Here is a 21,665-nt window from a genome sequence, read left to right on the forward strand (position 1 = left end):
CAAACAAAGTCATGTGTGCCCTGCCAGCCAGCCAGTGCTGGCCAGAACCCACCACTCACCTGAACAGAGTGTGCTTCAATTGAGGCAGTCTAGTCTAAGTTTAGGTTTAATTAATAACCCAAAGTAGGCCTATTCATGTTTTGGTTCATTTTAGATAGCCTTGGAGAAAGTAAACATTAAAGACGTTTAAAAAATTGAATCTTACCCTCTTGCAAAGTAGAAATCTACTGACTCACAGTTAATAAAAAGGTGTAAGTTTTATTAAAAATACCAAAAAAGGTAGGATTAAAGCTTAGATGATAATCCTTTGCACCGAAAGTGTTTGGTAATAGTGCACACCTCATAGTAGGCTGAGCCAAAGACATGCAACAGACAGGCCTTGCCTTCTAAAAATCAAAAGGTGATGTTTTTGTCACAGAACTTTTCAGAGAGTCAGGATGAAAATAACAGACATAGACAGAAGTAATATAGATAGTGAACAGCTGTTAAACAGATCGGAGGTTTGAACTGAGATTAATTTAACTTTCAAAACAATAAGTCCATAAGTTTCAAGCTTATAACCACCAAAATCTGTCAAAGAGGTAACACTGCCCATTTCTGGGGCCAATTAGAAGTTTCAGCAATCCATCAAGGCAGTAGTACCAGGAATGGAGACTGGATGGGCCACAATCCTATCTAATGAAAGAGTAATAAACAAATTAACCATCACTCTGCTACACCTACAAGCCATGCCCACCATCCACGCCCACCAGCCAATCAGGAGCGAGTATGCAAATTAACCCAACCAAGATGGCTGCGGCCATGGAGAGAGCAGGAGGGAGGCTTGGGTTTCCCCAGCGATGGAGGAAGCCAAGCTTTCCACACACCCTGGCCGGCCCACTCCAGGCTACAAAGTTTCAATTATAGAAGGTAAATAAATCCCAACAAAAATGGCGGCAGCCATGGAGCTGGAGAAAGCAGGAGGTTAGGGTTGCCCCCAGAGATGGAGGAAGCCAAGCTTCTGCAGCCCTGGCCTGCCTTGGCCTCCGCTTAAGGCTACAAAGTTTCAATTATAAAAGATACATAAGACTCTCTAATTACAGCGGTAAGGTTAGGCAGAGGTGGGGGAAATAAGAGATCAACTGAAGGACTTGTATGCATGCATATAAGAGTAACCAACGGATGCAAAACATTGGGGGGTGAGGGCATGTATGGGAGTGGGGTGGGGGGGGGCAATGGTAAGATATGTACACATATACCTTAATAAAAATTTGAAAAAAAAAATTAAAAAAAAATAAAATAAAAAGATACATAAATCCCAACAGAAATGGCTGCCATCATGGAGCAAGCAGAAGGCTTGGCTCCACTCCAGGCTACAAAGTTTCAATTGTAGAAGATAAATAAATCCCAGATCCCAGGGCCTCTGCTTGGGTTGCGGGGGGGCGTGGCCAGCCTGCGAACCACCACAGGCCCCTCGCCCAGGCCTCCCCACAGCCCAAGGGAACCCCCACCCTGATCCGGGACACTCTTCAGGGCAAACCAGCTGACCTGCACCCGTGCACCAGGCCTCTATCCTATCTAATAAAAGAGTAATATGCAGATTGACCATCACTCCAACACACAAGATGGCTGCCCCCATGTGGTCAAAGATCCTGCCCCCATGTGGACACAAGATGGCCACCACAAGATGGCCAGCAGGGGAGGGCAGTTGGGAGGAACCAGGCCTGCAAAGGAGGGCAGTTGTGGGTGATCAGGCCAGCAGGAGAGGGCAGTTGGGAGGGACCAGGCCTGCAAGGGAGGGCAGTTGGGGGCGATCAAGCCTGCTGGGAAGGGCAGTTAGGGGTGACCAGGCCAGCAGAGGAGGGAAGTTGGGGGTGACTGGGTCTGCAGGAAAGGGCAGTTGGGGGGGACCCAGGCCTGCAGGGGAGAGCAGTTGGGGGGTACCAGACCTGCAGGGGAGGGCAGTTAGGGGTGACCAGGCCTGCAGGGGAAGGCAGTTAGGGGCAAACAGGCTGGCAGGGGAGCAGTTAGGCATCAATCAGGCTGGCAGGGGAGTGGTTAGGGGGTGATCAGGCTGGCAGGCAGAAGCGGTTAGGGGCAATAAGGAAGGCAGGCAGGCGAGCAGTTGGGAGCCAGCAGTCCTGGATTGTGAGAGGGATGTCCGACTGCCCGTTTAGGCCCAATCCCACCGGGATCGGGCCTAAACGGGCAGTCGGACATCCCTCAAGGGGTCCCAGATTGGAGAGAGTGCAGGCTGGGCTGAGGGACATCCCCCACCCCCCGTGCACGAATTTCGTGCACCGGGCCTCTAGTCCTATATAATAAAAACCTAATATGCAAATCAACCAAACAGTGGAACAATCAGTGGAATGACCGGTCACTAGGACGCACACTGACCACCAGGGGGCAGACACTTAATGCAGGAGCTGCCCCCAGGCCAGCCAAGGCAGGTGCCAGTGGGCCCCCCGCACCCCCGTGCAAATCACATCGCCAGTCTCCTCCCGCAGAGGGAGGCAACCAGCTGCAGTGGCGGATGGGGGGGGGGGCTGGCAAGAGGGCAGTGCCAGGCCATCTAAGGCGGGTGCCAGTGGGGGCCCCTGAGTGCCCCGCCAGTCACCCCACAGATCAGCCCTGATCACCAGCCAGGCCTAGGGACCATAGTCATGCATGAATTTCATGCACCAGGTCTCTAGTCTAAAATGAAAATATTGGGGAGAGGGCACTGTTAGAACAGCTGAACAGTAAGGACATATGCATTGTAGGTTTGGCCCTATATCATCAAAAGCAGATGTACAAACAGCTCTAAGAAAAGAGAGAAGAGAGTCCCGCAGCAGGGTGGGAGGACTACACGCAGAAAGGCTGCGGGCGAGAGGACTGGGAAGATCCCTGCACCGCCCTGGACCAGGGAGAGGACCCCGTTCTGCGGAGGGAGAGGCCAGGCATGGGTCTGCGTCTGCCAAGCCCAGGAGGCTGAGCAGCCCCGGCTACCCGCTGGAGGCCTCAAAAGCTATTCCCAGACCCTAATCCTTCTAATGCAGTGGGGACCCCGCAGCTCCTCGCCTGCCTCTTCCTCATCCCCCCCAACCTCCCAAGAGAGGAGATCCAGGTGTTTGTACAGCCCCCGCAGGGTCCTTTTGCACTCTTGGCCGGAGGGAGGCAGGTGGCGGACTGTCCCTCCTCAGCTGGGTGTGGAGAGCTAGCTAGGGTTGGGGGGGGCGGGGGGCGGTGCACACTGGTGAGAGCATTTCCCTGACCCAGGCAAAGCACACCCCGCTCCTGAAAAACTTTCTTTTCTTTGCAAAGGTAATGAGAACAACCGTTTTAATGGACTTTTCTTTCAGATTAGAGGGCTGTTTATTTGAAAAAAAAAAAAGAAAGAAAGAAAGAAAAGAGAGAAGAGCCTGGAGTAGAACCAGGTCCTGAGGTTCTGCAGAGTTATTATGTGGATATGAAAAAAAATCTTTGACCGGTTTCTAATATGTTGGTCAATCTTTTACCAAAAGTGTCATTTACATACCAGGAAGTTGATTGGGAAGACTTCGGTTAAGAAAAAACAACTAAATTTTGGTCAATCTTGATCTTGAACCAATTTGGAAATGTGATCAAGAGTTTTTGGGTTGTCTGTTTGTCTAGGAGGACTATCAAAGACACTGTAGTGTGTAAAAAGGAAGTTCAGTACAAGCTGGGGAAGTTCAGCCTTGAGAAAGCATTGCCTTTACCATAAATACCCATTTATGAACGCTGGTTTGCAAATTTGCAAAGAATTTATTTTTAAGACAAAGTTCAGATAATTGAGTCAAATATAGTTTAGAGATAAAAAATAATCTGGATTTTTTTTCTTTCTTCCAAAACTCATTCTCTGAATCTGAGTTAAAAATAAAATAAACTTTTAGGGCTGATGATGAGTTGGAGGTGAAATGATGGCGGGCACAGGAAATATAACTGCTAATGTAAGTAAATAAAAAACAGGTCACGCAATCACTTTCTAAACTGCCTGAAATCCAAAAACCTCTCTCCACCTTTTACAGTCTCATACTGAGTATTATATATGATACGCAGACCCTCACTATGACCTCCTCCTATAAATACTCTCCAATTCTTTAAGGCAGTGGTCGGCAAACTCATTAGTCAACAGAGCGGCAAACCACAGTTTGCCAACCACTGCTTACTGCGGCTCGCGAGCCACATGCAGCTCTTTGGCCCCTTGACTGTGGCTCTTCCACAAAATACCACGGCCTGGGCGAGTCTATTTTGAAGAAGTGGCGTTAGAAGAAGTTTAAGTTTAAAAAATTTGGCTCTCAAAAGAAATTTCAATCGTTGTACTGTTGATATTTGGCTCTGTTGACTAATGAGTTTGCTGACCATTGGCTTAAGGAAAAGGAAAATAGAAGAATTTCAGGTAAATTTCAAATGCAGAATCTATCTTGACATTGAGCCATTTGTAAAATATTAATCATCACTATCCAACAGCTCTAAGGCAGTGGTTTATAAACTACGGGATGCATTAAAATCAGATGGAGAGCTTAAACCAGTTGACAGGGCCACACTTTGAGAAACACTGCACTAAAGTAATCCTACTTAAATTATGGTGCTGGGGTTAGTGGACCTGTGCTGTTTGCAAACTGCAAGGGGTCTACCACAGAAATGGAGAATTAAGCTTTTACAATTTGGGGGTAGTTTAACATTACTTAGCATCCAAGCACGTGATCACTTTTCTGGCATTTTACTTTTATTGTATTTTCCAAAAGCGTTGGTCTAAGATTGGAAACTTATTTTAAAGTTTGGGAAACTCAGCTCTGAAATAGACACCTCTGCAGGATTGACACACAAGTGCAGACTAGGGAGTACAGGGTCAGGGGCCGTTCCTACCAATTGGAATAAATCAGGCAGTCTTGGAAGATAATGGAAGCCAGAGGATAATGCCTGCAACCAGGACTCTGGACTGAAATACAATTTCAAAACTGCAGTTTCCATCGTTCTGTATCATTACATTGTTTCTAGTGACAACAGAACACCGCACCATCACTGCAAACCGCCAGCATCCCAGAGCTGGTGCTAAGGAGAGAAAGGAAAGGATACAGAGAACCCCAGACTGCGGACGCGCATACCCGAGAGAAAAGGCTGAAACCGGATCAAAGTTTGGAGCCGCTGGGAATTTGCACTCTAGGTGTTTATACCAGCATTCAACATCCCGTTCAAGCATTTTGTGTGGTTTTTGGGTAGTAAGGGACTAAACAAAGAAACAGAAGCGACCTCTGCCTCCTCCCTTCCCTGCGCCTCTCCGCGCCTGCGCAGACCCTAGCCTAAGCCCCAAGGAGTCCAGTCCAAGGGTTCGTTCCGCGACGGCGAAGGACGCGCCGCCACCCGGCACTTGCACGCATGCGCAGCCGCGACCACCGCGCCCTTACCCGCCACAGCGATCGGGTCCTTCCGGCCTGGCAAGGCTTCCTGGGAGCTGATCATCTTAGAAGCGGAGTCGCCCATTCTCGGGACAGGAATCAGGCTATGGAAGAGTTGGCGAGCCCGCCTGGTGGCCGAGAGCATGGGCGGGCCGCTGGCAGAGGGACGGCGGACGGACGGCGCGGTCGGGAGCCGAGTGGCAGCCGCGGGCCGGCAAGCGCTGGACTGACTGCTGGCGTCCGCGGGGGGACGGGTGTGTACTGAGCCGCCGCCGCCCCGGAATCGAGGTTACCTAAGGCGCAGGCCACATGGGCTGTGACCGAGGGCGTGTTCTCTCCCCTAGAAGGTGCCTCGTCCCGGGAGACACCCGCGAGTTTTTCTGGCTCGGCTTCAGTACACTGTCCAAGCTGGGAACAAATGTATTAATGGCGGTACGAAGTACGTGAAGCGTCAGGGGCCAAAAAAATATGCCCAGCCCTTGATTTTTCCGTTCGTCCCCATTTCACAACCTTCTTAGCAGTTGTTTGGCGTGCCCAATAAGATACAAAACGACCTACCTTACAGACAAGTAAAATGAATGTCTATTTCCATTGCAGCCATTATGATTACCGAAAAGATGAGTATCCAAAATGAAAACTAAGTACAAGTTTCAAAAAGCTCAGAATAGGGGAGATAACTCAATATAATGTCATACATGTGTACACACATGCATATGTATAAATATATTGATAAACCCATTTTACGGGGGGTTGGGGGGGGTCAAGTAGAAGAGCGAGGTACTAATATCACCACTAAAGCAGCTTTGGTGGATGTGATGGTGCTGTTGGGTCATTCTTGTTTCTCAAATCATGGGAGATAACATTTGTTCCTGTGACATATTTTCAACCCAAAACATAAGGTGGGTGGAGCCAGATGGGTGTCTTGGGTGTTCCATATGTGAAATTTTGGGTTTTACACAAATGTTCTGCCAAAATGGGCAGATAATCTCAGATGAGGAAATGAACGTCAGATTTGCACCCACAGAGATGTGGGAGTTTCCACCCATCTCCCTTCCCCACCCCAGGGGTTTAATCTACCTCTTTGTTTTAGTGTGGTGTGGACTGTCATGTAAGGTGGACAGGAAGATTAGCCCTACTCTACTGTAGAATGTGGCCACACATGTAACATTAAACTTCGATTAAAGTGTTTTTGTAATTTACAATTCCCTTTGGGCAATTTGCCTCAGATTTTATTTTTGATTTATTTGTTTTTACTATGAGATTATACAAAGTAGGTTCTACAGGCCACTCTCAGAAACACTCCTATGCCTTGCAGGCTTGTGAAGGCCTGGTTACTGCTAAGCATTTGTAAAAATAAGATCATTCCTCTGTCAAAGGAAATACTCTGTGGGGATGGGGGCGGGGTTAAATTGCTGCCTTTTAATACATACTGATTTGCCTTTTCTGATTTAGTGGTTGGTTGTATGAAATTAAACATGTTAAAAACACTCAGCAGCTAAAAACTGAAGAATTTTTCATGTCAAGAAGTACTTATATAATGTTGAGTGGAAAAGCACAACAGATCTCAAGTATGTGCATCTGTGCGATGTAGTATATATAAAAATGCACACACCCCCACTTGTACACCCACTGAAGAAAGACTAGAAAAAATGTAAATGGTGTTTGCAGTTTTGCTGTTGTTCAAGGTAATGGTCTACCGATTTTCACTTTTTTTAAACCTCTGTTTTAAAATGTTCTACAGTGTTATGTGTTCTCAAGTGTTCCAATGGCTGTTACTTATTATAAAAATAAACATTTTTAAAGTAGAATACCTTACTTTATTTCAAAGCTTTTTTAAAAAATCAGAACAGTTTTTACATTTACCAGAATAGTTGTAAGAAGTTACATTGAGTTTTGCTTGTTTCTTGAGGAGATTTAAATATTTCTGCCTTCAATAATACCATTTTCACCACTAGTATTTCCTTTTCTTCAGACTCTCCTAATCATTTCTGAGCTTCACACTGAGAGGGCCTTCTTTTGTACCCATTGGGCATACACTGCTTTGATTTTTCTTTTTTGAAATTTGTTTTCCAACAAATTCTAACAGTGTATGTTCTTTAGGATGCAGTATAAGCACCATCTTTGGTATAACGAAGACCCAAAATACAGAAGTTTAAACAAAACAGAAGTTTATTTCTTATGTAACAATCGAGAAATAGGTAGTTCAGTGCTAAGCCGGACCATGTCTTTTCTTCCATAATATCTCATACTGGATTGGCTCACAATAAACATTCAGTGGCTATGTAATTGGTTTAATTGGGCCAAAACCCTAACTTTGATTAGTAAAAGTTTCTTTTCCATTTGTTCAAGGCTCTACTTGCCCCTTGGAAACAAGAGTACTTTATACCCTACCCCAAAATAAAGCCTAGATTTTAGTTGAGATGCAGATTAGGTTGTTTTAACAAAGGTACTCTATCTGAAACAAGATAGTTCTGTTTTTTCTCTCCCATACTAGTCCAGCGGTAGGTGGTCCAGTACTGGTAGGGCAGCACTGCTGTCCTCATACATGACCTCCATGCCAGAACCTGCCAGAACCTCTGTATCTTAGCCCAGTCAGAAAGGCAGAAAGGAAAGAGTGCACATTTCAGTGTTCCTAAGAGTGCATCCCAAAGGTAACATACATCATTTCTACTCCTTCTATTGATCTGATTAGAGACATGCTCAAAAAAAGATGTGATCTAACTGTTGGGAAGGTGAGAGATGAAGTTCTCTAGCTGGGCAACCACTGATCCAGCTAATACTTGGCAGTTTAAAGGAAAAAGGTGAGAATATCCTTTGGTGGACATCTCTATCACAGTCCAGTCTTCTGGCAACCCAAATATCCATATATATATTTCTCCTTCTTCTGGCCTATAGAACACACCCAATTCCACAGGGAGAAAAGCCCAAGTTCCAAGCAGTTCAAAGTGTATGATCTAAATATAATGTTTAGTCCTGTATAAATCTGGATAAAACGCCACATGATTCAGTGACCTATAAACTAAAAGATGAGGGATCTGTTCCCCTCTCCTATGCCCTTTCCCACAATGGTGTACAGTGGTGAAGTAAGAAGATGAAAACTAAAAGAAGGGGCGAGGGGAAGGGTAGTCACTGGCCCACAGTCTAACCAAATGTTGCAAAGGGGAACCTTCAAAGAATGCCCAGGTGGTGGAGTAAATTCTTAGACCCCAGTTCTGCTCTCTAGAAGGAACTCCCTTGTTGGGAACATCTGAAGGTGCTGGCTGTACCCACTGGGAATTCTTATCCATGATCCTCTATGATTCTATCAGAAGGGTATATTGAACAGTATGCCCTCCTGGGAGGCTGTACATCTTTTTTCTGCCCAATTTCTTACTGGTGCAGTTTTGAGGGACTGTAGATTACTTCAGAGTCAAATAGACACAGGCATTTGCAAGTTAAGGCTGATAAGCTGCTTTGTCAATTTTCAAAGATACTGAATCGATTTCTGGTCTTTTTTGTTCCTTTTACAGTTTCTTATACAAGTAATCACAGCTCAAGATCTCAACTAGTGATATTTCTTATGTCTCACTATTCTTCATTTTTATTTACTAGGCTCTACGTTTGTCCCATATATCTTGTACCAATTTAATGTCAGTGCCCTTGCAGGCAGAAAAAAAACAGCAGGTTTGGTTGAGAAGGCAATCCCCTTAATAGGTTCTTCACTGCATGTCATCTGGCAGACAACACTTTGCTAATAGCCCTTGAGAAGGGCTCTGGGTCACAGTTTTATCTTCTGCTATTGGGAATATAATAGCTTTTGCCTTTATCAAAACTAGAAGGCCTTAAATAACCACTCTCAGTCAATTTGTACTGTAGACTGCAGGCAGAGAACTTCAGTCTTAGCAGAGCTTTATTTTCTTCCATCACTGTTAACAAAATAGCTATGGCTTTTACATGAGTTTGTCTTTCTCAAAGGACTTTGCTAAAGGAGGCAGGAAACAGCTAATACTCTCTCATTGGTCAGACAATCATCTTTCTGATCATTTCCCTACTACAGGTACAGATTCTAAGAGCATGTGTTCTGTCTTCCAAGGAATTAAGTTGATAGTTTTTTCAAATGTTTTGTGGTGGCATAAAAAGGATCACCAGCTTCCCAGCCTTTAATACCTGTGTCCTTGCAGTCTGCTGCCTTTCAGTTAAACCAATGTCACATAGTTTAGGTTAATGCTATGTAGTCTACAGAAAAGTTACTAGAACTGACGTGTTGGTTTCACAACACTACAGGATACAAGATCTATATATAAAAACCTGTTGCATTTCACAGGCCTACCTCAAGAAACAAGGAAAAATTCAAACACATGGATACCAAAGTTAATGGAAGAAATAAAATAATAAAGATCATAACAGAAATAAAAGAAAGGCCAAAAAGACAATAAGAAAAGATCAACGGGAAAAAAAGTTGATTCTTTGAAAAGATAAGCAAAATAGACAAAACTTTAGCTAGACAAACCAAGAAAAAAAAGAGGAGGGCTCAACAAATAAAATCAGAAATAAAAGGGGAGACATTACAACTGATAACACATAAATACAAATGATCATAAGAGAATACTGCAAACAATTATAAGCCAACAAATTAGACAACCTAGAAGAAATGAATAAATTCTCAAAAACATACTCTTCCAAGACTGGATAATGAAAAAACAAAAAACCTGAATAGTCCAATTACTAGTAAGGAGATTGAATCAGTAATCAAAAACGTCCCAAAAACAAAATTCCAGGACCAGATGGCTTCACTGGTGAGTTCTTTCAAAGATTCAATACCCATCCTCTCAAACTCTTCCAAAAAAACTGAAGAGGAAGGAACACTACCAAACACATTTTACAAGGCCAGCATTACCCTGATACCAGACAAGGACACCACACATAAAAAAAAAGAAAAAGAAAATTAATATTCTTGATGTACATAGAACCATAGAATAGAGGACTGGCTTTAAAATAAACCCTAGACTAGAAAGGGTAAAAGACATGACTTAAGAGATGAGACTTATCTCATTTTCTCATGAACTTAGTGATGGAATCTTAGAAACATCCCTATAAACTGGGGAAGAATCTGAAGATTTCACAGCTAGTGCTTTACTTCCTGTGGCTTTATCCTAGGACAGTGACCCACTGGTTCATAAAGAAACCAAGCTAGTGGATTGGATCAACATGTTTTTTTAAATGACTGAGAGTAGACTAGATTAGAAGATATCAGAGTGCATCTAGTGTAGTAAGCATAACTGTAATTGGGGGAAAATTTTTTCTTTTATACACGTGTACTATATGTGCACTATGTGTAGACATAAAATATATATCTTAGTGTGGCTTCTGGTAAAAAGACAAAACAAAACTGTTTGAAAGCCATGGTCAGAGAGACTATAAACCTCTGAGAAAACTTGCATTTGTTAGAGCATGTGATGTGGTGTGTGTGCAGAGGAGGAGCAATAGCTGAGATCAAAGGTGGACCTGAGGGCAGCCTCACAGAATCCTGTGCAATCGTGTTGAGTATAGAGAAAGCAGAAAGGCACTGCCAGGTTTGCCAAGGGAGTTGGGGGTATGGAAAAACTAGAAGAACCAAGACCCCCAATAAAGCCTAGAGCTGGAACAAGGAGCCCCAAGGAGTGAGCCCCTGTGACCAGATGCAACAATAAAGTCCTCAGTCATCAGAGGCCAGCATGATGCTCAAAGGATGGAGAGGGAGCAGCCACATCTCTTCAGTGAAGGAGCACTGTGGCCAGGAGTCCAAGCTACACCAAAGCAGAAACCTGAGGATAGAGGCCAAGGTTGAAAGATACCTCAATGGATGGCCACAAGACCAGGAGGACATGGAATCTCTCCCAGTACTAGTATACAAATGCCACCTTGAAAAAAAGGAGTAGGGCCGAAACCGGTTTGGCTCAGTGGATAGAGCGTCAGCCTGCAGACTGAAAGGTCCCAGGTTCGATTCCCGTCAAGGGCACGTACCTTGGTTGCGGGCACATCCCCAGTAGGAGGTGTGCAGGAGGCAGCTGATCGATGTTTCTCTCTCATCGATGTTTCTAACTCTCTATCCCTCTCCCTTCCTCTCTGTAAAATATCAATAAAATATATTTAAAAAAAGAAAAAAAGGAGTAGGGAAAACCCTGGAGAGAACCCCAAAAGACTAAGAAGTTACCTAATAGGCTGAAAGCCACCAAAAAGCCACTTTTATTTGGCAAGATCCAGTGTTTTCTTCCATCATTAAGAATGATGAGAGCAAGATGAAATCAGTTATAGAAAATAGAGCCATTATCATTTCTTGTAAGTTAAAGTTATGCTTAAATTTTGGTTTTATTACATGTAGTCTATCAAAGTGTACAGAAGGGGTATTTACCCTGTCTAGGCATCAGGGATACCACCTATTCTTAGGATATTATGTAAACAAATGAAATATTATATGGTACGAGTCTACAACAAAATGGCAAAATTAGAGAAAAGGTAATGTAATAAGTTTTTTTATAATGCTAAATATATTCTAATTTAAAAGCTGTCATTTATGCTAAAATAATATACGTCTGACTATCCTGGTGCCAAAATGTCCTTCCATCTCATATATGGTGATGACAGCTGGCATCTCATATATGGTGATGACAGCTGAGGCCCTTATTTGGCAAAATCAAAAATGAACAACCTGCCGAAACCGGTTTGGCTCAGTGGATAGAGCGTCAGCCTGCGGACTGAAAGGTCCCAGGTTCGATTCCGGTCAGGGGCATGTACCTTGGTTGTGGGCACATCCCCAGTAGGAGGTGTGCAGGAGGCAGCCGATCGATGTTTCTCTCTCATCGATGTTTCTAACTCTCTATCCCTCTCCCTTCCTCTCTGTAAAAATATCAATAAAAAATATATTTAAAAAAAAAAAAAGTGAACAACCTATGCTGGTTCCTAAACTATTTGGTCCAATTCTACTGGCCCTTGAAATTCAAGTGTGGAACTCACTGAGGAAATGTATGTGATAGCCCCCCTCTTCCCAACCCCCGCCCCGGCCCCGCACAGAATAGGCAGTGCATCAATAGATGGTACCATCCCTGTTTCTTAGAGATCAGCCCTTACCAAATAGCTTTTGCTCTTTTTCCCACAGGCTCCATCTTGTTCTCCCTCTCAGCTTTCCTAACCATACATTGTTCCAAGCCACCTCTTCCCAGGTAGACTAGAAAAAATGAAAGACATGACTTATGGGATAAGAGAGAAAGCCCAATGTCCTCTCCCTCTTCCACCATTGGATGAACCTGAGGATGGAATCTTAGAAACTCACACATGGACTGGGAAAGAATCTAGAATTTGGGGACTAGTGCTCAGCAAAGAGGAGGGTAAAAACAGGTATCTCTCTAGAAGAGTTTATAAAATTGTGTCACGATTTGATTTCTAAGCTCCATCATACTATTAAACTGCATACATTACTGATAAAATGAGCCTAATTATCTAAACTAATAAAAGAGAAAGATGCAAATTGACCTTACCTTCGCAACGCCCACCAGCCAATCAGGACTGAGTATGCAAATTAGCCCAACAAAGATGGTGGGTTAATCTGCATACACAGGCACCCAGAGGCCGGGGCAGGATGCTTGCATCATATGGCAACGATGCAGGTATTTTGCACTGCCCCAGCCGCTCCAGGCCTCTAGGCAGCCTGGGAAGGCGAAAAGGCGGAAAGGCAGCTCAGGCCAGAGCAAAGGCTGTGCCAGCAGCCAGGGTAAGGAAGGCCCATTCTGCATGAATCTTCGTGCATCGGGCATCTAGTATACTTATATCTTGCTATACACTTAGAAACTTCAGTGCCAAGTTATTTTGTTAATTAATTTTCTTTCATAAAAGTATCTATGTGCCAGGGTTACTTAAAAAACCATTAACAAAGAAAAACATACTTCCCCAAAAATCAGATAATACATGATATTCTTATTTAGTAAGAATCGGGAATTCAACCCTGCCTGCCCTCTCCCTTCATCTTTTCCCTGATAGTAAAAGCACAGAACAAATCTACAAGGGCAGGGTGTTAGCAACATTTCCCCAGGGGGAAAAGTGCCACTAGTCCCTTTAGCTTTGAAGGGAGAGATAGCAAAATTTCCCCAGGGGGAAAGTGTCACTAATCCCTTTTGTTTTGAAAAGTCCTCCCCACAGGGCAGATCATTCTAGACTCTGATGCAACTCCCTCTCCCCCATCCATCAACCTTTTGCTTACATACACTGGAGAGGTTTGGCCACCACTTAAGAAACTCTGGATGAACAATTAAATCCTAACTATTTGAAGATCTCTTTTGACCAGAGGGTACTTGATGGCTCTCTGCCCTAAGCTTTGGGTCCTTTTTGCCAACTCCAGGAAAACAGGTAAAATTTCCCTCCACATCCAGTTACATATATGTCATATTTATAGTCATAGGAAAAAAAAAAATGAAAGAAAATAACCAAAACACCAATAGTAGTTTTCTCTCTATAATGAAACTAAGGGCAATTTTAATTTTTTTTCCTTTACACTTTTCTATTTTAAAATTTTCTAGAGTGCTCATGTATCACTTTTGTAATTAGAAAGAAAACCGTTTAACAAAAAAAAATAATAATAATAACAATTAGTGCAAAGATGAAGTGCAGATTGGTAAAAAGAAAAAGTAAGTGAACTATCTTAACCAGTTCAACTTTTTCCTTTTAATCTCAAATATTGGGTTACCTCATTAAATTAGAATTTTATTTCCCTTGGTTTACTCATACATAGCCTGCACAGAAAGATAAAATGTCTGTTTTATTAAAGAAAGAAAATGTTTCTTCTGCATCTTCAGAAGAAATTAGTGATTTTAAAAGTTCATTGTCCAGCCCTGGCCAGTGTGTCTCAGTGATTAGAGCATCGGCCTGCTCACCAAAGGTTTGGGGTTCAATTCCCAGTCAAGAGCATGTGCCTGGGTTGCAGGTTCAATCCCGGTCAAGTCAGGGCACATGTGGGAAGCAATCAATCTATGTGTCTCTCTCAAAGTGATGTTTCTTTCCCTTCTTCCCTCCCTTCCCACCTCCTCTTTCCCTTCCACCCTCTCTAAAAATCAATGAGAAAACTATCCTAGGGTGAGAATTAAAAAAAAAAGTTAATTGTTCAATTTTAGGTTATGTTTGAAAATGGGCTAGTTCCCTATTTTGGGGGTTTATTTTATTACATTTTCATTAACAAATTAATATTTTAAAATTGCTAACCAATAATTATAAGATGTTTTATGCCTTCAGAAATCTTTGCTCAGTTCCTGTAGACCTGCTTCAACTTCTGTTCAAAAGTTTTAAAACAATCTGATATTGAATATTTCTGAAGGACCTTTTTAATATGTATTTTTTAAAACAGGCATTTTAAAATTATATTTTAATATATTTATTTAATATATATTTAACATATATATTTAAAAGCAGGCATTGCAGACTGACATAATTTTTTTTCTAAAAAAATTAAAATTGCCCTTAGTTTCATTATAGAGAGAAAACTACTATTGGTGTTTTGGTTATTTTCTTTCATTTTTCTTCCTATGACTATAAATATGACATATATGTAACTGGATGTGGAGGAAAATTTTACCTGTTTTCCTGGAGTTTTCAATCTTAGTCTGTATTAGTTTCAGGTGTACAATATAGTGGTTAGACAATCATACTTTATATAGTATTCCCCATGATATTTCCACTATCCACCTGCAACATACATAGTTATTACAATATTATTGACTATATTCCTTTACATCCCTATGACTATTTTGTAACTACCAATTTGTATTTCTTAATTCTTTAATGTTTTTCATCCAGTCTCCCGACCACCCTCTCCTCTGGCAACCATCAGTCTGTTCTCTGCAACTATGAGTCTGTTTCTACTTTGTTTATTCATTTATTTTGTTCTTTAGATTCCACATAAAAGAGAAACTATGGTATTTGTCTTTCTCTGACTTATCTCACTTTAGTTTTTTGAGCAACCTCCATACTGTTTTCCACAGTGCTGACATAATTATTTTAACAGTCTAGAAGGTTAACAAAGTTTAGTATCTTAAGGTCAGTATAAATAGAAATTAGAAATTCAAATTTATGACTCTATGTTTGAGCTACACTTCCTTCATCATGCCTATCCCAGGGTATATTTGTCAAATAAATAAGTGGGATTAGCTTTAACTTCCTTCATCATGCCTATCCCAGGGTATATATGTCAAATAAATAAGTGGGATTAGCTTTAACTAGGTTTAGATTTCATTCTTTACATTTCAAATTTATAAATAAACATGTAATTGTTTTTAAAACTTCACATAGTACAGAACATCTAGAAAAATAAAAAAATAAAGGGCCACTTGAAAATATTCTACCAATGGTGTATATCCTCTCAGATGTTTTTTTTTTTTTTTTTTACAACCTCAGATGTTTTTATATATAGGTTTATTTTCATATTATCTCATTAAAACATTTTAATCTAACAATTTCAACTTTGGTTTTCTTACACAAAGACCACATAAAATACATTTTGATTTCTAAATACTATAGATTTTTACTTTCTTTTGGTTTCTCATGTATCTATTCTTCCTGCGAATAATATGCAAACATTTTCTAGGTCCCAGTTATATTTCCACCAGCATTTCTCCTTGAAACAGTAACCAGCACTGGTACACATAAAGAGAAAAAGACATCCATCTTTCCTTCCAAACTACTGTGCATTTCTCATGTTTAGTAAGCTGTGCTTTGTGTGGCATATGCTTCAATAATCCTCTCATAAGGTTTAATTGGGACTTGGGCACTCAATAAATATTTGTGGAATTGAATTTAATTTCATTAATTATTCTGTAATTATTAAAGCATGTAGACACTGGAAGGATGATACACAGTTTAGTTTCTCACTTTGAAGGTTGCAAAACCTCTACAAACCCATTCTTGAAATACTGGTAAGTGAATTTTTGTTGGTTATGTTGGGTTCACATAGAGCCTTTGGATCTCCCTCTAATCGTGCTTTTTTTTTTTTTTTTTTTTTTTGTCCTAGATTTCTAAGTTAAAATCTCCATTGGAAATAAATCCATTTCCTTAAGCCATCTGGTGGCTTTCACTTGTAACTACAACATCAACTAATGGCCCAATAGAATCCTCCTGCATGCCTCAACACACACAAGGACTGTCATTTTCTTCCTGTGAATCTTACAAGATGTGCTACAATGGAGTGATAACTAAGTAGTGTGTAGATGTTAAAAATCCAAGAGAAATCTTCATAACTCTAACCCAACTCTAACCCCAGAGCCACTTTAATGTCAAGAGCAACATAGTAAAGGTGATGGAGTAAGAGAAGCTATACTATTTTATAATAATCGTACACTAAGACAAGCTTTATTGAGCACCAAGTATGTGCCAGGCAGTTTGCCTAAGCTATAAAAACCAATGCAAGAGGCCCATGTTCTCAGAGAACAAATACAGCAGGGTAAGTGTTATATCAGACATGCTACAGTGAAAATGGGGAAAACCCAGACTGGAGATCCTTTATCCCACACTGAACACCAGGGAATGAGTGCTATTCCCTCCCCGAAGATGCAAAACACCACAAATAAAATCCCAAAAAATTTTTGGAATCAGCTCAAAATAATGATTAACAAAATAATGGAGTTGTAAGTATACTGTGTACATTTGTATCCTGCCTTCTGCAAAAGCCAAGATTATTCATGTCTTTGTGGAATGCATAACCTTCAAAACTAAGTTACCCCTAGTTGGATCTCAACAGGGACCCCAGGATCAGTAGATAAGCTCCCAGGTGGCCACCTAACTCCAGCCAAACGGCACCTCCATGCCCAGCTTTTGAAGGAGGTAGGATAGCACAGAGGAGCCAGAGCCTGCTTGCCAGGCTGCAAGCCTGTCCCTGCTAGTTCTGTCTCATTACCCCTGAACTACAAAGTGTTATTGGAGCACATTTTGCCTTGGAACGTCAGAGAATGTTCCTGAGAGGCTGTGAAAGTATGAGCTCATTGTCCAAGAGTGGATGAGAATTCACCAGATAGATACAGGGGCAAGGAAGGCCCTTCCATTTGATGGGGACATGTGCAGCAGTGCAAAGTATTAAAATTCAAGGCATATTTGTGCACCTGCAGGTAATCCAGGGTAGCCAGAAAGGACATTGCAAATAGGGAGTGGTGAAAGCTGCAGCTGGGAAGCAAGCAAGTGCCTACCCCCAAGGGTGGCACATGGCATGCTCAGATGGGCCTTTTGCCCTGATGATAATGGGGTCGCTGAAGGATTCTAAACAGGGCAATGATATAATCGTTTACATTTTAGGGAGATCATCCTTGAAGCAAGGTTGATATTAGATTGAAAGGCTACACAACAAGAATTAGAAGGCCAGTTAGGTGGTTGTTAGTATATTCAGGCAGACCTTATGAGGGTTTCCAGATGAAGTGAGTGGCAATAAAGATGGATATGAGAGGATGGATTTGAGAAATATTTAGCAAGTAGAATCAACAGGTCTTTGTGACCTGGATATAAGAGATTAGATATATAGAGGAGTTTAGGATGAGTCCCAGATTTCTGGCTTCTAGGCTGATGTTTCCTAGGAGCAGAATGTATAGGTCTGAAACACAATGAGACGTCAGGGCTGGAGATATAAATTTGCAACTGATCAGCGTCAATGCTATGGAAAAGGACTAGATTATTCCTCACCAAGATATTACAATACCCACACTCAAAAGAGATGTACATAAAAAATGTATGCCGGGCCAGTGTGGTTCAGTGGTTGAGCAATGACCCATGAACTAGGAGGTCACAGTTTAATTCCAGGTCAGAGCACATGCCTAGGTTGCAGACTCAATCCCCAGTAGGGGGCGTGTGGGAGGCAACCAATCAATGATTCTTTCTCATCATTGATGTTTCTGTCTCTCCCTCTCCCTTCTTCTCTGAAATCAGTAAAAACATATTAAAGAAAAGAATAAATATTCTTATATACCTGAGAATATACCAGTTAACCTGCCAAGCTGCATAGGAAAAAGCCTAGTGTTTTCTGCAGACCAGTGCCTGAAAATGAAGTTGGGGTAGGGTGGGTGGGATATCCAGAGGAAGGTGGCGATATGGTTTCATGAGGATGTTAGAACTAGTTCTAAAAATAAGTGTTTCCACCAAGTGTGTGTCTAACTGCATCAGTGTCCTGTAACTGAAGTCATAGTGCTGAGTCATTCTTGTGCAGAGCAAGCTGTCACTCAGTATCTTCAGTCTTAATTGGAGTATGGAACCCTGGACCCAACCAGCACAAAGTGAGGAGGAATGACAGAGCTTGCCAGGATGGAGATCTGAAAGATGTAACTCTGTCTTTTCCCAGCTCTCTCAGATTGTGTGGAAGTTCCAATCAAGGTCAATCTGGGGAAATAGCAACATTATTCATCTACTGAAACTTTAAATTAAAAAGCCACCTCCTTCTTTACAGGGAGAAATTGTTTCTCCTTCCCTCCATAAGTCAATTTTTCCTCTCTCATCTTCCATTCTAGTATAATTTAGAAGAAATTCATTCTAGTTAATATGAAAATAAGAAGTCAGAAGTTATGAAGGATGCTTATGGGCACAGTTCTAATGATTCAATAGTTTGTCTTTTAATCCCAGTATCAGTAATACACTTATTTTTCTGTCATTTAAATGCTCTCAGTATCTATCTGGAACCAACCGGAACATTCTAGCATGAAAGGAATGCACTAATTTAGGGAACATACTGAGCCCTTTTATTAATATTAAAGCTCCTGTCACTTTCAGGCAATCAGTGGGGACATTCTTAAGAAAATCATGATGGCCACACAAGGATATAATTGGAATGAATTTGACCCTTGTGGGGAAAAATATCAGCCCAAACAGAATAGGTTCCGTTTTCCCTTATAGAAGTGTTCAAAAGTAAAACATATATATCTATTTCACTACACTCTGCTCAAACATTCGTTATTGTTTTTAACGAACCCTAGATAGTCAGATAAACAAAAAAATAGAGATTTCTCAATGAGACCACACACTTTTCTCTAAAATGTTTTGACTTCCAATGAGGGAAGGATTCCTCTGTTAACACTCTTTTTCAAAATTATTTTGGTTCTTCTTCCTATTTATTTATTTTATTGGTAGATTTTTTTTAATGAGTTTGTCAGTTTCCCAAAAAAATCCTTTGGGATTTTGACTAGAATCTTCTTATACCTATGTCATAAATTAGAGAACACAGACATCTTTCCTCTTCCTATCCATGAAAGTGACAGGTCTCTACATTTATTTGTCCTTTGCTTTTCCGCCTCAGTGAATTTTAGCATATTCTTCACATACGTCTACCTATATCTTAAATTCATTCATTCTTATTTTACATTAGCTTACTGCACTTAAAATGTGCCCCAAAGTGCAAGCCAGAGTGTCATGTTATTTATCAGGACACTTAAGGAACTGAAACATTCCTATTACGCTCTTTTAAGAAATCACAGAAAATAGAGGGAAATGTAGTAGTCATCTTTTGTTATGAAGAAACGGTTTATCTTATGTTACATTTTGGTTGCTCTATGGAAATAATTAAAAAATCACAGTGTGACTACAGCAAATGTGAGTGTTTTGAAGAGCACAGCCTGTCAGATTCCTCTCATTTCCTCCCAGCGCAGGGGAGCCAACTTGTCGATAAGAGTAAAGCTTTGTAAGTGAAGTATCTGGATTTCAGGAAGTCTTTATGCTAATGAATATGATTCTGTCACACAAAATTATAGTAAACATAGTTTGAAGCTGGGTACATTGTTGAAGAAGTTGTACTTGAAAGAGGCTATTTTTATTTAAAACTTTTTATTTATTTCTTTATTTTTTCAATTAACAGTTGACTTTCAATATTATTTTATATTAGTTTCAGGTGTACCACATAGTGTTTAGACAATAATAGACTTTACAAAAGTGCTCCCCCTAATAATTCCAGTACTCACTTGGCTCCAAATATAGTTATTACAATACTAGAGGCCCGGTGCAAGAAAATTCATGCACTGGAGGGGGGTCCCTCAGCCCGGCCTGCCTCCTCTCACAGTCCGGGAGCCCTCAGGGGTGGGAGGCGACCCGGCGATCAGGGGAAGGTGATGCCCTCATCACACCTCTGCTGCTGCCACTGCCAGCAGCGCAAGCCTTGGCTGGCCCTGGTTACCTGAGACTTGGGTGGCCCTGGGTGTCTGGGAAGCTGCCACCAAGGCTTGCCTACATCTTGGGCTGCCCCTGAGCTGCTGGGCAACTGCCATACAAGGCTTGCCTGCACCTCAGGCCAGCCCTGGGTGGCTGGAGTGCTGAGGGGACTGTGGGACTCCTGAGGCAAGCACACGGAGCAGCCAGGCCTGCCTGGGGGCGGGCCTGGCCTTGCCATGTGCCTGCCACCCCAGCGGGGCTGAGGGGACTGGGCGCCACCATCTTTGAGGATGTGACATTCAATTAGCATATTCCCTCCTTATTGGCTGTGAGCGCTGCCATCTTTGAGGGCATGATAGTCAATTAGCATATTCCCTCCTTATTGGCTGTGGGTGCCACCATCTTTTGAGGGTGTGGCAGTCAATTAGCATATTCCCTCCTTATTGGCTATGGGTGCCACCATCTTTGCAAAAGCGTGAGGGTCAATTAGCATATTTCCTCTTTATTAGATAGGATTGTTGGCTATATTCCCTATGTTGTACTTTTATATCCAAAAGTAGGCTATTTTTTTAACACTCTATTTATGAAATTAAAAGACAACCAGCCATATAGCAAACACACATTATTCTGATAGGATAACTCAAATAGCTTTTCCAGAGTTGCTGTTGGTCACTGATAAGAATTAGTTTGATTCCTTCAGTCTATTTGCTTGGAAAACATTCCAACACCTACATTCCCAATGTACAACTGTAGATATTAGACAACATAATAATGTCAGCTTCAGCACAAAGAGAGGACCATGGGTGTATGATTTCGTGAATTCTACTATCCCTATCCCCTCCCGTTTATTTAGCCTCTTATTAACTCATGGAAGCCAAAGTGCAAAGGAGACATGGTGGGGGTGGGGGTGGGGACTGTACATGAATAAGCATTAAGACCTTCACAACATACTAATATCTCCTCTAGTTGTAAAGGTTTGAGAAATAACTATTGTAGAAAGCAACAGAAATGGATGAAGATGCAGAGAAACCGGAACTCTCATACTTTGCTGGTGGGGATGTAAAATGGTACCACTGCTCAAGAGGGCAGAGCAGAACCTTAAACCAAGCCTGGGCCCATCTAAGTGCAGGGCCCAGTGCAACTGCACGTGTTGCACACCTGTGAAGTCAGCCCTGTATT

General features: G+C 41.8%; 1 protein-coding gene across 1 annotated transcript in view; it reads right to left on the reverse strand.

Annotated features, from left to right (window-relative positions):
• Window positions 1-5,821, reverse strand: part of MSRA (methionine sulfoxide reductase A) — a 411,741-nt gene extending 405,920 nt beyond the window's left edge. Inside the window, exon 1 of the mRNA XM_080676194.1 lies at window positions 5,388-5,821. Within this exon, the coding sequence (XP_080532320.1) occupies window positions 5,388-5,523 (136 nt within the window). The 5' untranslated portion in view covers window positions 5,524-5,821. The remainder of the gene's footprint in view (window positions 1-5,387) is intronic.
• Window positions 5,822-21,665: the final 15,844 nt, after the last annotated feature.

The sequence above is a fragment of the Plecotus auritus genome (assembly GCF_963455305.1).
Source record: "Plecotus auritus genome assembly, chromosome: 6".
Classification (NCBI taxonomy): domain Eukaryota; kingdom Metazoa; phylum Chordata; class Mammalia; order Chiroptera; family Vespertilionidae; genus Plecotus; species Plecotus auritus.